This window comes from Erpetoichthys calabaricus, chromosome 10 (genome assembly GCF_900747795.2).
Source record: "Erpetoichthys calabaricus chromosome 10, fErpCal1.3, whole genome shotgun sequence".
NCBI classification, from domain to species: domain Eukaryota; kingdom Metazoa; phylum Chordata; class Cladistia; order Polypteriformes; family Polypteridae; genus Erpetoichthys; species Erpetoichthys calabaricus.
The window spans coordinates 165,039,542-165,054,737 of NC_041403.2; the positions used below are offsets into that span (position 1 = coordinate 165,039,542).

General features: G+C 41.0%; 1 protein-coding gene and 1 long non-coding RNA gene across 2 annotated transcripts in view; one reads left to right on the top strand and one right to left on the bottom strand.

Moving 5' to 3' along the window:
* On the top strand, nt 1-8,476 carry LOC127529496 (uncharacterized). Its single transcript, XR_007936158.1, has 3 exons — nt 1-334; nt 2,814-3,031; nt 8,414-8,476. It is a non-coding gene; the product is annotated as an uncharacterized LOC127529496 (long non-coding RNA).
* The window catches only part of pxmp4 (peroxisomal membrane protein 4), a 23,346-nt gene continuing 16,393 nt past the window's right edge, over nt 8,244-15,196 (bottom strand). The window contains exon 4 of the mRNA XM_028812394.2: nt 8,244-9,294. Coding sequence (XP_028668227.1) covers nt 9,031-9,294 — 264 coding nt within the window. The 3' untranslated portion in view covers nt 8,244-9,030. The remainder of the gene's footprint in view (nt 9,295-15,196) is intronic.

The following is a 15,196-nucleotide window of genomic DNA, read 5'->3' on the forward strand; positions in this document are numbered from 1 at the left end:
GACTACCCTAGTCTTCCAAGACAATGAATGTCACGTGCACAGGGCTGGAACTGTGTGTCTTAATTGGCATGAAGAGCATTCTGAAGCATTCTTCCATTTTGAGTGGCCCGCAGAATCCTAACCCAGCTTTCAAACACATTGAACATTTCTGGAAATGTTTGGAGGAACGAGTGAAACATCAGCAGAGCAATCCAACTAATCGGACAACCTGCAGGATTTGGTGCTAGAAGAGTGGATGAAAACTGATGTCACCTGCGTCTGCAAAGTGGTGGTGTCCATGTCAGACAGAATTGCAGCTGTCGTTCGATATTAAGGAGAAGCTACGTGCTGTTAGGTAAGATTTAACCAAGATTGACAAATTATTTTGTCTGGTGAGCTTACAACGGCAGCACGGTAGGGAAGTGGTGAATGTTCTTGAAGGTTGCTAGGAGCTCAAGCTTACTTGGAAGCACAAGGTGCAATTATTATTATAACGTCATCATTAAATCAATGTAGGGTAGAAATGTCACTTCTGTACTTAAATGGTGGACTATCGGTCAGGCTTAAATATATACAATACAATACAGTTTATTTTTGTATAGCCCAAAATCACACAGGAAGTGCCGCAATGGGCTTTAACAGGCCCTGCCTCTTGACAGCCCCCCAGCCTTGACTCTCTAAGAAGACAAGGAAAAACTCCCAAAAAATCTTGTAGGGAAAAATGGAAGACACCTTGAGAAAGGCAGTTCAAAGAGAGACCCCTTTCCACGTAGGTTGGGCGTGCAGTGGGTGTCAAAAGAAGGGGGTCAATACAATACAATACACAGAACAGAACAAATCCTCAATAAAAAATAAAATTTTTTTTTGAAGTACGGAGCAGAATTTAGCAGTAGATGATATCACATAATAAGATTTAGATAATTTTAGACTCCTGGAGACCTCATCCATCAAGCTGCCTCCCCCATTTGGCCATTCCACGGCTGAAACAGCGCTGGGCCAGCCAATCCGATGAAAGGACCCTTCTTTCTTACGATTCCTGCGATCCTCCATCAGGGATGACTTTACCTTAGGCAGTCAAAACAACTTGGCAGGTGGGCCGTGGCACCAAGTGGCACATTTGAGTACAGAGAAGAGAAACAGAATAGGTGAGGGTTAGTATCCAATTCTAACTATCATGTTACTTATGTTTTAGTGCTAATGACTAACAACAGAGATGCAGTCTGTACAGCTAATCAGCAGCTCTAGTCAGGGTGTGCTAAACTGAAGTAGTGAGTCTTCAGCCGGGATTTAAAAGCTGAGACCGAAGGGGCATCTCTTATAGAAGCAGGCAGACCACTCCACAGTTTAGGGGCCCTGTAACTAAAAGCTCAACCTCCCATTGTTATTTTATTAATCCTTGGAACCATAAGCAGACCAGGATCTTCAGATCTTAATGTGCGCTCTGGTTTATAAGTCATGATAAGTTCAGACAAGTAAGCTGGATCTCGGCAATTTAATGCTTTATATGTTAAAAGAAGGATTTTGAAATCTGCTCTAAACTTAACCGGGAGCCAGTGTAAGGATTTAAGAACTGGAGTTATGTGTTCGTATTTTCTTGTTCTTGTAATAATTCTTGCAGCCGCATTTTGGATTAACTGGAGGCTGTATAAAGAACAGTTTGAACATCCAGTGAACACCGCATTGCAGTAGTCAATCCTACTAGAGATAAATGCATGAATTAATTTCTCAGAATCCTGTTTATTTAGAAAGCGCCTTAATTTCCTAACATTTTTAAGATGGAAGAAACATGATTTGGACAACTTTGTAATATGCGCTTTAAATGACATGCTAGAGTCAAAGATAACTCCTAGATTGCGGGCTGATTCAGTAAAATTAATTGGGATTCCAACTGAGTTAAATGATGACAAAATATTATTATGATCAGCGTCATTCCCTCCAACAATTAACATCTCTGTTTTATCTGTATTTAAAGACAAGTAGTTCTCATTCATCCACTCCTTTAATTCGCTAACACAACTAATTAAAGACAACATCGGAGAAACTTCATCTGATTTAAATGAAAGGTATAACTGGGTGTCATCTGCATACGAGTGAAAATTAACATGATGTTTCCTAATGATAGATCCCAGTTTATTTGGACTATTGTATTATATACAAGGGAGGAAACCCAAAAATAACGAGAATTTTTTTTTAAAAATCGTGTATTTCTCTGAACATTTCCAAAATGTAATCATCCTTGAAACACTCTCTAATTCTAATTCTTATTTATTTTGTCTTTTTTCTCTTTCTTCGTCATGTAAAGCTCTTTGAGCTATATTGTTTGTATGAAAATGTGCTATATAAATAAATGTTGTTGTTGTCATTTCCCAATTTCTCTGTAATGTTGCGTATGCATTGGTCAGAGTTGCTGTAAATATACGCACGTTATCCCATCAAGATTTAGTATAGAAATCCCAACATTTGCGTAGGAAAGTTGAGTGTGCACATTTCTAGCCTATTTTTGTGCGTACAACAGTTTTATAAATGAGGCCCCTCGTGATGTCAACGTGTAGCCACATTTTGGATGAATAAATTGGGACTTTGCTGTGGTTTTATGATCAAAATCTATTTACTGTTCACCTATTTGTACACTGATGTTCATAGAAATTGGACAATAAGCCAAACAGCTGAGGGCCTGGCTAGTTAACAATGAAAAAGGAGCAAATGTTCTGGCAGTTTCAAGGACAGATGGATTAGTTTTCCATCTTTCACTGCTACACCAGGACAAGGAAAAGACGGAGGAGATTTCAGGGCACTTAGTAAGCCATTCTCCATTGTTCTTTATGTACTTTCAGGATGTAACACCGCTAATCTTTTGAGATCAAATCAAAAATGGATCTGCAGTAATCCTGAAAATGGGTCAAAGAGCCTCACCACCATATCTTGAAGGCTGCACCATCTTGGCTGGAGAGAAGGAAACATTTGTTAAAAAGCAGTCTGCTGAAGACTTTCATCCACTACTCGCCCTTCTTAGCTTAATCTAGCAAACAGCCCTCCACCAGGCATTGATAAGGTAAGAGCAGAGAAAGTGTGGCTGCCTGCGGGCTTGCGATTAGGCTGCCTGTGGTCGTCTTCAGAAAGGAAGCACACACACCACAGGCCGCCTGCTCCAAGTCAGTACTTAGAAATCGTGTTCAGTGTGGCATCGTCTGGCACCACAAGAGTCCTCAAACCTATCAAGTAGTTATCTCAGGGAGTCAAACCAGATCCCAGAGGGCAGCAATGGCTGCAGGTTTTTGTTTATACCACTTTCTTATTTAATAGTAACCAGTTGCAGCCACCAATGGAATACACATTTGATTCAGACCCCTTCACTTTCTGTACACTTTATTGTGTTGTAGATTTCATTTACTTGGCCGAGTGGCCAAGGCAGTACATAAGTAAGAAGAAAAGCAGGGTATTCCCCACTGCAGCTGGGCAATAGGCAGAAGATGCCAGTACAATAGTGGACTTATGCTGGTGTTCCAGCAGGGCGTGACTGAAGAGTTTTATTTGACTGGGAGGCTAGTATAATGGAGGAACAGGAGGAGGCAATCTACCTGGACTATTTAGTGTCCCAATACACTCGATGGTAGTATCCATGGGCTACAGTACACATATCAACATGCACCGAGCATGATGGGAATTGTAGTCCCGTGGGTGCCACAGGGTGTGCAGTAGGGACAAGTGATCCCTACTTTGTGGGGCTTCCACCTGACCTGGAAGAGCTTCTTGTAGGCAATGTCTTGACACTGTAAATGCTCCTGGGACTTGTATGAGACACTCTGCCTTACCCAAGTAAATTGGAGCTGGGTGGAAGAGGACAAAGCTTGCCAGGGAGGAGTATAGGAAGAGAGAAGAACAAAAAAAGAAGTGTCATTGTGTTGTACAAGAAGCCTGTTTGTTACAGAAATTCCTTTCATTTGAACTGGGATGCATGTCTGTGAAGATTGTGTCTGCATCATGGGGCTTTGTGGCACAACAGGTCACAACAGGTACCCATGTTCCTCCAAAACAGTGTTCAGTCAATACAGTTTGCCATAGGTGGACTCCAATCAAGTTCCAAACTTGAGCCTTGAAGATCAATTTGGGTTACTTTGTACTGGCAGTTAAAGTGTGCCTGGTGACCTACACCAGACCCACAACTGTACTGACCTGTGTACTTCATTACTAACATATAGCCAATATGACGTATGATCAAATAGCCGGGCCCAAATGGAGCTACACGCCAGCACATGGTTGTGCGTACACACACACATTTTATATACATATATACTGTACATACTATACTAGGGAGTTACCCCCTGCTCGCTTCGCTCGCCAACCCCTGTGGCCTGCACTATGAGACAGCCACTTCACGTCTCTGCTGCTCACGTTGTGAAGAGGGGGGCTGAATGCACCCCAAGGAGACGCAGTCGCTCCTCTGAAACCCCCTCTTAAACGGTGATACAATGGGAAACAAATACAGTTTTTTTTTTTTACCTCCTCTTTGCTGCTAACTTGCTGCTGCTGTGCTGTGCCGTGCTTCATTATCTGCATCTCGTGCGACACTTCAAACATTTATAAGCCTGTACAGCAGCTGTCTTTGTCATTTACTCTTTGTCTTTTATTTCCGGCCCCGGGCATGGTTAAATCTCTTGGCACAAATTCTCGTCTCGCGGGATGTGAGTTCTTGATATTTTTTAGTTTATAATTTAAAAACAGAATAAGAATCTGAAAATCTAACAACATCACATTAAAGTTCGATAAATTCTGAAAAGAATGATACCAAACATACTGTATATATGAAGGTTTTAAAATAAGCTGATTTAAGGCGTGACAAAAAAAGTCACATAAAATTGTTGCACAAAATCATAGCACTTTTAGGCTTAGGATTTTATATATAGAGAGTAGATATATATAGATAGATATACAGTGTATATATATATATATATATATATATATATATACAGTATATATACTGTATATATATATATAGAGAGAGAGAGAGAGGGAGAGAGACATCTTGATCTATTATCCTTATGTTATAAATAAACTAAATAAAATATAATTTTTTATTGTAAGCAGCGTGTTTGGTTTATTTGTTGAAAATACAAGTACAGTGGAACCTTGGATTGCGAGCGTAATTCATTTCAGATTCGTGCTTGTAATCCAAAGCACTCGCATAATAAAGCAAATTTCCCCATAAGAAATAATGGAAACTCAGATGATTCGTTCCACAACCCAAAACTATATATAAATATACTTTTTTTTATACTTCATATAAAAATGATTAATACAAAATATAAAGTGAAAATACATAAAACAAATTAACCTGCACTTTACCATTGAAAAGAGTCATGGCTGGTGTAAGGGAGATGAGAGAGAGGAGAGAAGGAGGGTTGTTGTGTAGGACGACTTTCACTCAAACTAATGGAATCCCTGCTATCTGTTCGCTCACTGGAATCTTCCTTTTTTTGCGACTTTAACAAGGAACCTCTCCAATTTCAGTTGCTTTTGCCTGAAGAGTCACTACACTTGGACACAAAATTTTAAAAATGCTTTACGCACTATAAGGTTTCTAAACTCTTTTGGGATTCCACCTAATCGTACGAAAAGATCACGGACTTGCTATCAGTGCCTGCCGTTGATGGGTGATACAAGGAACATTATAAATGTGCAGGGCACAGTATTACTTGGCCACAAACCTGGCCATGACCCTGCCTGACTGCTGTGTCTCTGTATAGGAGAGTAGCAGATCCTGCTACAATAAATAACCGTGCTGTTCATGTTTCATGCTGAATAAAGCTGGTGATGCTAAAGTACTGAGACTCAGCCTCGAGTTTTGGAGTGCAAGACAGGGACTCACAGGTTACAACACACACACGTGGTAACACAATGCTATAGTAAACAGTATACGCTCGTACGGATGTTGACTATATGAGTGAGGCACGCCGACTGAAACCGAGAATGGTAGACGATTACCCACAATCCCGCAGCGAGAGAGAGAAGAACCATCGGCTCAGTTGTGATTACATGATGCTCGGCAGACAAAGTGTATATGTACTACTCGTATTGCAGGACCTCGCTCATTTATCAAGTTTAAATTTATTAAAAATTTTATCTTGTCTTGCAAAACACTCACAGACTAAGTTACTCGCAATCCAAGGTTTTACTGTATGTCTATTGCCAAAGCCAAGCTGCCACAGATAAAGTGAAAGTATTTAAAGTAGTCCTTTGGTGATTAATGAACCTTGTTCATAAATTATATGGATCTCCTATTTATTTTGTGAGAAAAATATAAAATAATCTGTACTCTTAAAAATGCCTTCAGAGTCTCCCACAGTATACTGTACATGCAGATACCTCCGAGGATGCATTTGTCTGAAGAAAATAATCAATTTGCTTGGATATAAATTCTGTGCAGTTCTCATCAGCTAATGGCAGTGGGTTAAGATGCCAGCTACGAGATGAGTGTGTAGGACGCAGTAATTTAAGCCCCATGATTAGAGGGGTATGGTTAGAGATAACAATTGCATTGTATTTGCAAGATTTGATAGTAGGCAAAAAATTATGAGTGAGGAAAAGGTGAGAAGGAGTATGCTCTTGGGTTAGGATTTAAAAACCTCCATGGGTCTGATAAGTTATGATCCATTACAAACTGTGTAATTATCTTTGCAGTATTAGATGTTATCACCACTGTAGCGGAGGATCTATCGAGGTCTGGATTTAAAACACAATTAAAGACTCTGGCAATTATACTTTTATGAGTGTTCACATTAGGGACAGATGCAAGTACATTTTGGAAGAAAGCTCTGTCATTCTTGTTAGGTGCATAGATATTTATCAAAATCACTCTAGTATTAGATAAGATTACCATGACATATAACCCTTCAGTATCAGATATTACATCTGACACTACAAATGGAATAGTTCTGTGTATTAAGATTCCCACACCCCTAATTTTGTTTGTATAGCTGGAGTGAAAAATTTGTCCCATCCACTCTCTTCGCAACTGAAACTGGTCCTTGCTTAATAAGTGAGTCTCCAGTAAAAATACTCCCCTGGCATTTAGATAGATAGATAGATAGATAGATAGATAGATAGATAGATAGATAGATAGATAGATAGATAGATAGATAGATACTTTATTAATCCCAATGGGAAATTCACATTATCCAGCAGCAGCATACTGATACAATAAATAATATTAAATTAAAGATTGATAATAATAATAATGCAGGTGAAAAACAGACAATAACTTTGTATAATGTTAAATGTTAATGTTTAACCCGGGTGGAATTGAAGAGTCGCATAGTTTGGGGGAGGTACGATCTGTTGACATTTTGTAGTCTTAGGTTAAGGTAGTACATTGTTACATAGATTTCATAATATTTCCAGGTGTTATGGCTATGGAGCCTATTGTTGTGTTGGCATTTATGGTTATTGGGGTAGAAGGGATTAAAAAACAAAAGGCATCCCTCTCTTTCTCTCCCCACCCACATTTTGTCTCTGCAAGTGAGGCAAACCACACTTTGGAAAGTCCCGGTCCTATGACATGCCAAGAGACAGAGCACGTCTACAGCGAACTGAAGCCCCCAGCAGCGGTGTAGAGAAGGTTAAAATTGAGATATCTTCCGAAGGTAAAGTCCAAATATAATAAACCAAGGATATGAGCTTAAACAGTCCCAGTATAATAAACCAAGGGTATGATGTTAAAAAAAATGTAAATAGCTGATTACTTTGGTAGACAAAGTGTACATATAAGTAATGGAAGAATTTCAATATAATAACTAAAGCTTACACACAAAAAAAAACTTTCAATAGCTGGTTACTTTTTTGTATGAATCACCTCATATTTGTAGATGAACCAGATCCTTGGGTGACAGAACTTAACATCCTCGCATCTCCTACATTACCTTGACATCCCTGGGTAGGGATCTTTTTTTTTTTAAATTCTTTAATGAATTACGAGAGTCAAATCAATCGATCAGTCATTCTTCTCGCATCATAGCATTTCCTATGCCACTCCATTTACAAAGAGCTTACAGAGTCAGATCCACAGAATAGTGAAAATCAAGGTGGTGAGAATAAGGCTCCTTGTGCTTATCTAAAGATTTTAATGGCTGACCGCTTACTGAGACAGAGACCCTAGCCATATTGCTTGCAGTCTGACGCCTTCTTGTGGCGACAGGATCAACCACACACAGAAGAGAAAGCAATATTTTAAAATTTCAACCGTGACAAAGTCAGCAGAAAAAGCCAAGTTTTACAGAAAGTGTTTATTAATGGAAAAATCATATTAATGTGTTAATATTTAATTTGTGCACTTTTATAATTCTGACATCTCATAATTTTGCAATTAAGTATAAATGATTTATTTACAGTAAACAAAGAAAGATCTAGTTTTGATAATTAAAAGCACATGCCATTACAGAAACTGACAAAATCGCCTTCTCCATCGCCACTGTTCTCTTGCTGTGTCATCCACCCAGGGCAGTACTGAAGACGACATCAACACATTGGTATTCACGATTTAAAACCTTTTCTTCAAAATCAGTTTTGCATAGGCAGCTGCAAAATAAAATCTTCAAGGAGGGTCTTCTAGCAATCAGTCACTTAAACCAGGGGTACAAATTTTGTCTGCTTTCAGAGCAGCACCTCTCCTCCCAAAACTGCTGTTTTTACTGCTTAATAGCCCACTCTCTCTAGTCTTTATCATTAGGACACTGGAAATGGCCAGAAAGTCAAGTGCAATGAGGATATGCCTCGGTCTTACAGTAAAATGCACAGAAAAGTCTCATCATGTCCACAGGAGTAGAATTCCTTTTAAAAGCAATCCCTGCGGTCATTGACCATGTGATTACAATCTCAGACATTTCATATATCACAGTAACATGTTGAGGAGATAATCAAGTATACAGGGTACCCCTCCTACATAGTGAGTGCTATTAAATTTGGCTAATGTTTATCAGATAGGAGGCTCCCAAGGGCAACACTGGAAACAAAGCCAAACCATGTCACCTGGTCGATATGCTGATGAGTATGCCACTGTTATTTCTGTAGTGGGCGCTTGTTATAGATTAAGAAGTCGGTGATGTCATGCCATGTGTTACTGTCGTGGTAGAGGTAGTTCATGGAGGACTGAAGAGAAGGCTGGAGCGTGTGAGGATGGTATTCAAAGAGCCACAGCACAATACCCCAGACGAGGGTTGCAAACACAGGGAAAGGATCATGCTTTGTCTGCGGGATGTAGCCTTTCTCTGCAGCCAGACGCACCAGACCAAATATGATCCTGGACAGCAGGTACATGTTTATCTGCAAAGACAGCAAATGTAAGTGGGTATTCCGTGTGATAAGAAATACTCTGCAACCAGCATCATATATAATTAACTGCTGCACAATTTAAAATTGCAAATCAAACAATTCAGATCTGATTAAAGTGCACATGTCAGACTTACATTGAAGGGGATTTGCACACATTGCGACCTTTTCTGCACAGTCCCCAAACCCAAATTTCAGGGCACCATAAAGTCTGGGACACAACGCAATGGCACGTCTATTAAAGACGTCATACTTGGGACTTTGTCACATATCCCTCTCACGCAATGACTGCATAAAGTCTGTGATTTAAAGATATTAGCAGGTGCTGAGGGTTTTCTCTGCTGATGCTCTGCCAAACCTCTAATGCAGCCATCTTCAGCTCTTGCTTGTTTCGTGGGGCTTATCCCCTTAAGTTTTCTCTTCACCATATGGAAGGCCTGCTCAATTGAAATTACATCTGGTGACTGGCTTGGCCATTCAAGAATATTCCATGTGTTGCACCAGTGGCATGTTTGGATCCTTATCTTGTTGTGGGATGAATGAGTTTGGAGGCCTTTACTGGAACTTGAGCAGATCAGAGGTTTCTTCTTCTTGTTTCAGCTGCTCTCGTTAGGGGTAGCCACAGCGGATCATCTTCTTCCATATCTTTCTGTCCTCTGCATCTTGCTCTGTCACTCCCATCACCTGCATGTCCTCTCTCACCACATCCATAAACCTTCTCTAAGACCTTCATCTTCTCCTCTTGCCTGGCAGCTCTATCCTTAATATCCTTCTCCCAATATACTCTGCATCTCTCCTCTGCACATGTCCAAACCAACGCCATCTTGCCTCTCTGACTTTGTCTCCCAACCGTCCAACTTGAGCTGACCCTCTAATGTCCTCATTTCTAATCCTGTCCATCCTTGTCATACCGAAAGAAAATCTTAACATCTTTAACTCTGCTACCTCCAGCTTTGCCTCCTGCTTTCTGGTCAGTGCCACCATCTCCAGCCCATATAACATAGCTGGTCTCACTACCGTCCTGTAGACCTTCCCTTTCACTCCTGCTGATACCCATCTGCCACAAACTACTCCTAACACTCTTCTCAACCCATTCCACCCTGCCTGCCGTCTCTTCTTCACTTCTCTTCCACACTCCCCATTACTCTGTACTGTTGATCCCAAGTATTTAAACTCATCCACCTTCGCCAACTCTACTCCTTGCATCCTCACCATTCCACTGACCTCCCTCTCATTTACACACATGGATTCTGTCCTCTCTAGAGCATATCTCCACGTCTCCAGGGTCTCATCAACCTGCTCCCTACTCTCACTACAGATCACAATGTCATCAGCAAACATCATGGTCCACGGGGACTCCTCTCTAATCTCGTCTGTCAACCTGTCCATCACCATTGCAAATAAGAAAAGTCTCAGAGCCGATCCCTGATGTAGTCCCACATCCGTCACTCCTACCACAGACCTCACCACTGTCAGACTTCACTCGTACATATCCTGTACAACTCTTATGTACTTCTCTGCCACTCCCGACTTCTTCATACAATACCACAGCTCCTACACACCTCAAAATTCACTGTGCCATTAGCAGTTCCACCATCAGTGAAGAGAAGTGTGTCAGGACCTGTGGCAGCCAGACATGCCCAAGCCATGTTGAACAGAGGAGGTGGTCTTCTTTGGATCTTGGGGAGCTCCTTGTTGTCTCCACACTTTGCTCTTGCCATCACTCTGATGAGGTTCATCTTTGTCTCATCTGTCCACAAGACCTTTACCCAGAATTCTGCAGGCTCTTTGAAGTCCTTTTTCACAATTTGTGGTCTGCAACTTGCAGTGTGACCTCTGTGTTTCTGTTCATTAAGTCTTCTGCTGATAATCGTCTCTGACACACACACATCGGCCATTTGAAGACTGTTTCTGATCTGTCGGACAGGCATTTGGGGCTTTTTCATTACCATAGTGAGAATTCTTCTGTCCTCAGCAGTGGGGGTCTTCCTTGACCTACCAGTCTCTTTGTGATTATTGAGCTCGCCAGTGTGTTCTTTCTTCATGATATTCCAGACAGTGGATTTCGGTCATCCTAAGGTTTTATTGAGGTCTCTAATGGTTTAATTCTTCTTTTTCAGTCTCATGTCTTCTTTGACTTTCATTGGCACAGCTCTTGTCCTCATGTTGAACGATGGCCACTGCAGACTCCAAAGGGTAGAACTAGGCCAAGGTATCTTATAAAGCAATGAATCCCCCCTGAGGAATCACAAACACCTGTGACACCAAGTGTCCCAAACCTTATGGTGCCCTGAAATGGGGGAACTGTGTAGAAAAAGTGTTGTGTGACTGAAATGTCTGCAAATCCTCTTCAATGAAAGGCTGCAGTGTGCACTTCAATCGTGATGTCTGAATTGTTTGATTTGTAATTTTAAACTGTGGAGCAGGGGGTGGAATCAAGGAACAAATGTGACTGTTTCAAACATTATGGAGGGCACTGTATAGTCATATGAAAAAGTGTGGGAACCCCTCTTAATTCTTTGGATTTTTGTTTCTCATTGGCTGAACCTCCTTTTAATATATGACATGCCTTATGGAAACAGTAGTATTTCAGCAGTGACATTAAGTTTATTGGATTAACAGAAAATATGCAATATGCATCATAACAAAATTAGACAGGTGCATAAATGTGGGCATCCCAACAGAGATATAACATCAATACTTAGTTGAGTCTGCTTTTGTCAATATAACAGCCTCTAGACGCTGTCCTCCTATAGCCTTTGAGTGTCTGGATTCTGGATGGAGGTATTTTTGACCATTCCTCCATACAAAATCTCTCCAGTTCAGTTCAATTTGATGGCTGCCGAGCATGGACAGCCTGCTTCAAATCAACCCATAGATTTTCAACGATATTCAAGTCAGCGGGCTGTGACGGCCATTCCAGAACATTGTACTTCTCCCTCTGCATGAATGCCTTTGTAGATTTCGAACTGTGTTTTGGGTCATTGTCTTGTTGGAATATCCAACCCCTGCGTAACTTCAACTTTGTGACTGATGCTTGAACATTATCCTGAAGAATTTGTTGATATTGGATTGAATTCATCCGACCCTCGGCTTTAACAAGGGCCCCAGTCCCTGAACTAGCCACACAGCCCCACAGCATGATGGGACCTCCACCAAATTTGACAGTAGGTAGCAGGTGTTTTTCTTGGTATGTGGTGTTCTTCCGCCATGCAAAGCGCTTTTTGTTATGACCAAATAACCTAATTTTTGTCTCATCAGTCCAAAGCACTTTGTTCCAAAGTTAATCTGGCTTGTCTAAATGAGCATTTGCATACAACAAGCGACAGATGTTCTTTGTGCAAATTGCGCTGAATTGTAGAACGATGTACAGATACACCATCTGCAGCAAGATGTTCTTGCAGGTCTTTGGAGGTGATCTGTGGGTTGTCTGTCACCATTCTCACAATCCTGCTCATATGCCGCTCCTGGATTTTTCTTGGCCTGCCAGACCTGCTGGGTTTAACAGCAACTGTGCCTGTGGCCTTCCATTTCCTGATTCCATTCCTTACAGTTGAAACTGACAGTTTAAACCTCTGAGATGGCTTTTTGTAGCCTTCCCCTAAGCCAGGAGACTGAACAATCTTTGTTTTCAGATCTTTGGAGAGTTGCTTTGAGGATCCCATGCTGTCCCTCTTCAGAGGAGAGTCAAAGGGAAGGAAGCACAACTTGTAATTGACCACCTTAAATACCTTTATATCTCATGATGGACACACCTGTCTATGAAGTTCCAGGCTTAATGAGCTCATCCAACCAATTGGGTGTTGTAAGTAATCAGCATTGAGCAGTGACAGGCATTCCAATCAGCACAATGACAAGAGGACCCACATTTTTGCACAGCCAGTTTTTCATATTTGATTTAATTTCATACAACTAAATACTGCGTCACTAAAAATCTTTGTTTGGAAAACACCGCAGTACTCATAGGAAATGAGACATACCACTATTATCTTTTTTTTGTTGAAAGGAGAGTCAATTATTATGCAGGTTGAGAGGGGGTCCCAAACTTTTTCATATGACTGTACAGTGCATCCAGAAAGTATTCACAGCGCATCACTTTTTCCACATTTTGTTATGTTACAGCCTTATTCCAAAATGTATTAAATTCATTTTTTCCTCAGATTTCTACACACAACACTCCATAATGACAACGTGAAAAAAGTTTGAGGTTTTTGCAAATTTATTAAAAATAAAAAAATTGAGAAAGCACATGTCCATAAGTATTCACAGCCTTTGCCATGAAGCTCAAAATTGAGCTCCGGTGCATCCTGTTTCCCCTGATCATCCTTGAGATTTTTCTGCAGCTTCATTGGAGTCCACCTGTGGTAAATTCAGTTGACTGGACCTGATTTGGAAAGGCACACACCTGTCTATATAAAGGTCCCCCAGTTGACAGTTCATGTCAGAGCACAAACCAAGCATGAAGTCAAAGGAATTGTCTGTAGACCTCCGAGACAGGATTGTCTTGAGGCACAAATCTGGGGAAGGTTACAGAATAATTTCTGCTGCTTTGAAGGTCCCAATGAGCACAGTGGCCTCCATCATCCGTAAGTGGAAGAAGTTCGAAACCACCAGGACTCTTCCTAGAGCTGGCCGGCCATCTAAACTGAGTGATCAGGTGAGAAGGGCCTTAGTCAGGGAGGCGACCAAGAACCCGTTGGTCACTCTGTCAGAGCTCCAGAGGTCCTCTGTGGAGAGAGGAGAACCTTGCAGAAGGATAACCATCTCTGCAGCAATCCACCAATCAGGCCTGTATGGTAGAGTGGCCAGACGGAAGCCACCCCTTAGTAAAAGGCACATGGCAGCCCGCCTGGAGTTTGCCAAAAGGCACCTGAAGGACTCTCAGACCATGAGAAAGAAAATTCTCTGGTCTGATGAGACAAAGATTGAACTCTTTGGTGTGAATGCCAGGCGTCACGTTTGGAGGAAACCTGGCACCATCCCTACAGTGAAGCATGGTGTTGGCAACATCATGCTGTGGGGATGTTTTTCAGGATAAAGGGAAAGATGACTGCAGCAACGTACAGAGACATCCTGGATGAAAACCTGCTCCAGAGCACTCTTGACCTCAGACTGGGGCGACAGTTCATCTTTCAGCAGGACAACGACCCTAAGCACACAGCCAAGATATCAAAGGAGTGGCTTCAGGACAACTCTGTGAATGTCCTTGAGTGGCCTAGCCAGAGCCCAGACCAAGGTTATTATAGTTAACGAAAACTAAAATCAAAACTGAAACTATTATTAAAAAAACATTTTCGTAAACTGAAATAAAATAATTAACAAAACCATAATGAAAAACTAAAACTAAATGAAACTATTAAAGTAGCTGGAAAGACTAACTGAAATAAGATAATAATTTACTAAAATATTTTTAGTTTTCGTTTTTGAATGAATATTCTTGCCGTTAGTCTTTAACCCTTGTAAGTTTTAACTCTTAAACAGAAAGTCATCCACCACGAGCCGCCCGCATATATTCATCCAGTGAACAGCGGCTGGTGACTGAGGGCGGCTGTTCACACAGCATTTGCGGTGACAGAGCAAGCTGAGTGCGGGTGCGTAAAGCGTGCGAAATAGAAACCGATTTGCATGCCACCTTTCTTTGCGCTTGTTCTATATCAAGATGTAATTCAAACGGCTGAAATCAGAATGTGCTGGTCAACAAAACATTTACCATATGGACAGAAAAATCACGAGTGAGTAACGTTTCAGTTTATTTCTCAGGTGTCTGCTTTTTGTTGACAGCAATTCACCTGCCACTTCGCACTGGAGAAATCGTTTTTACTTTCTCATATATGAAGTATAGAGAAAGTATAGTAATCATGAAAAAATTCGACCAAGATATTTTGATGAATCTTGA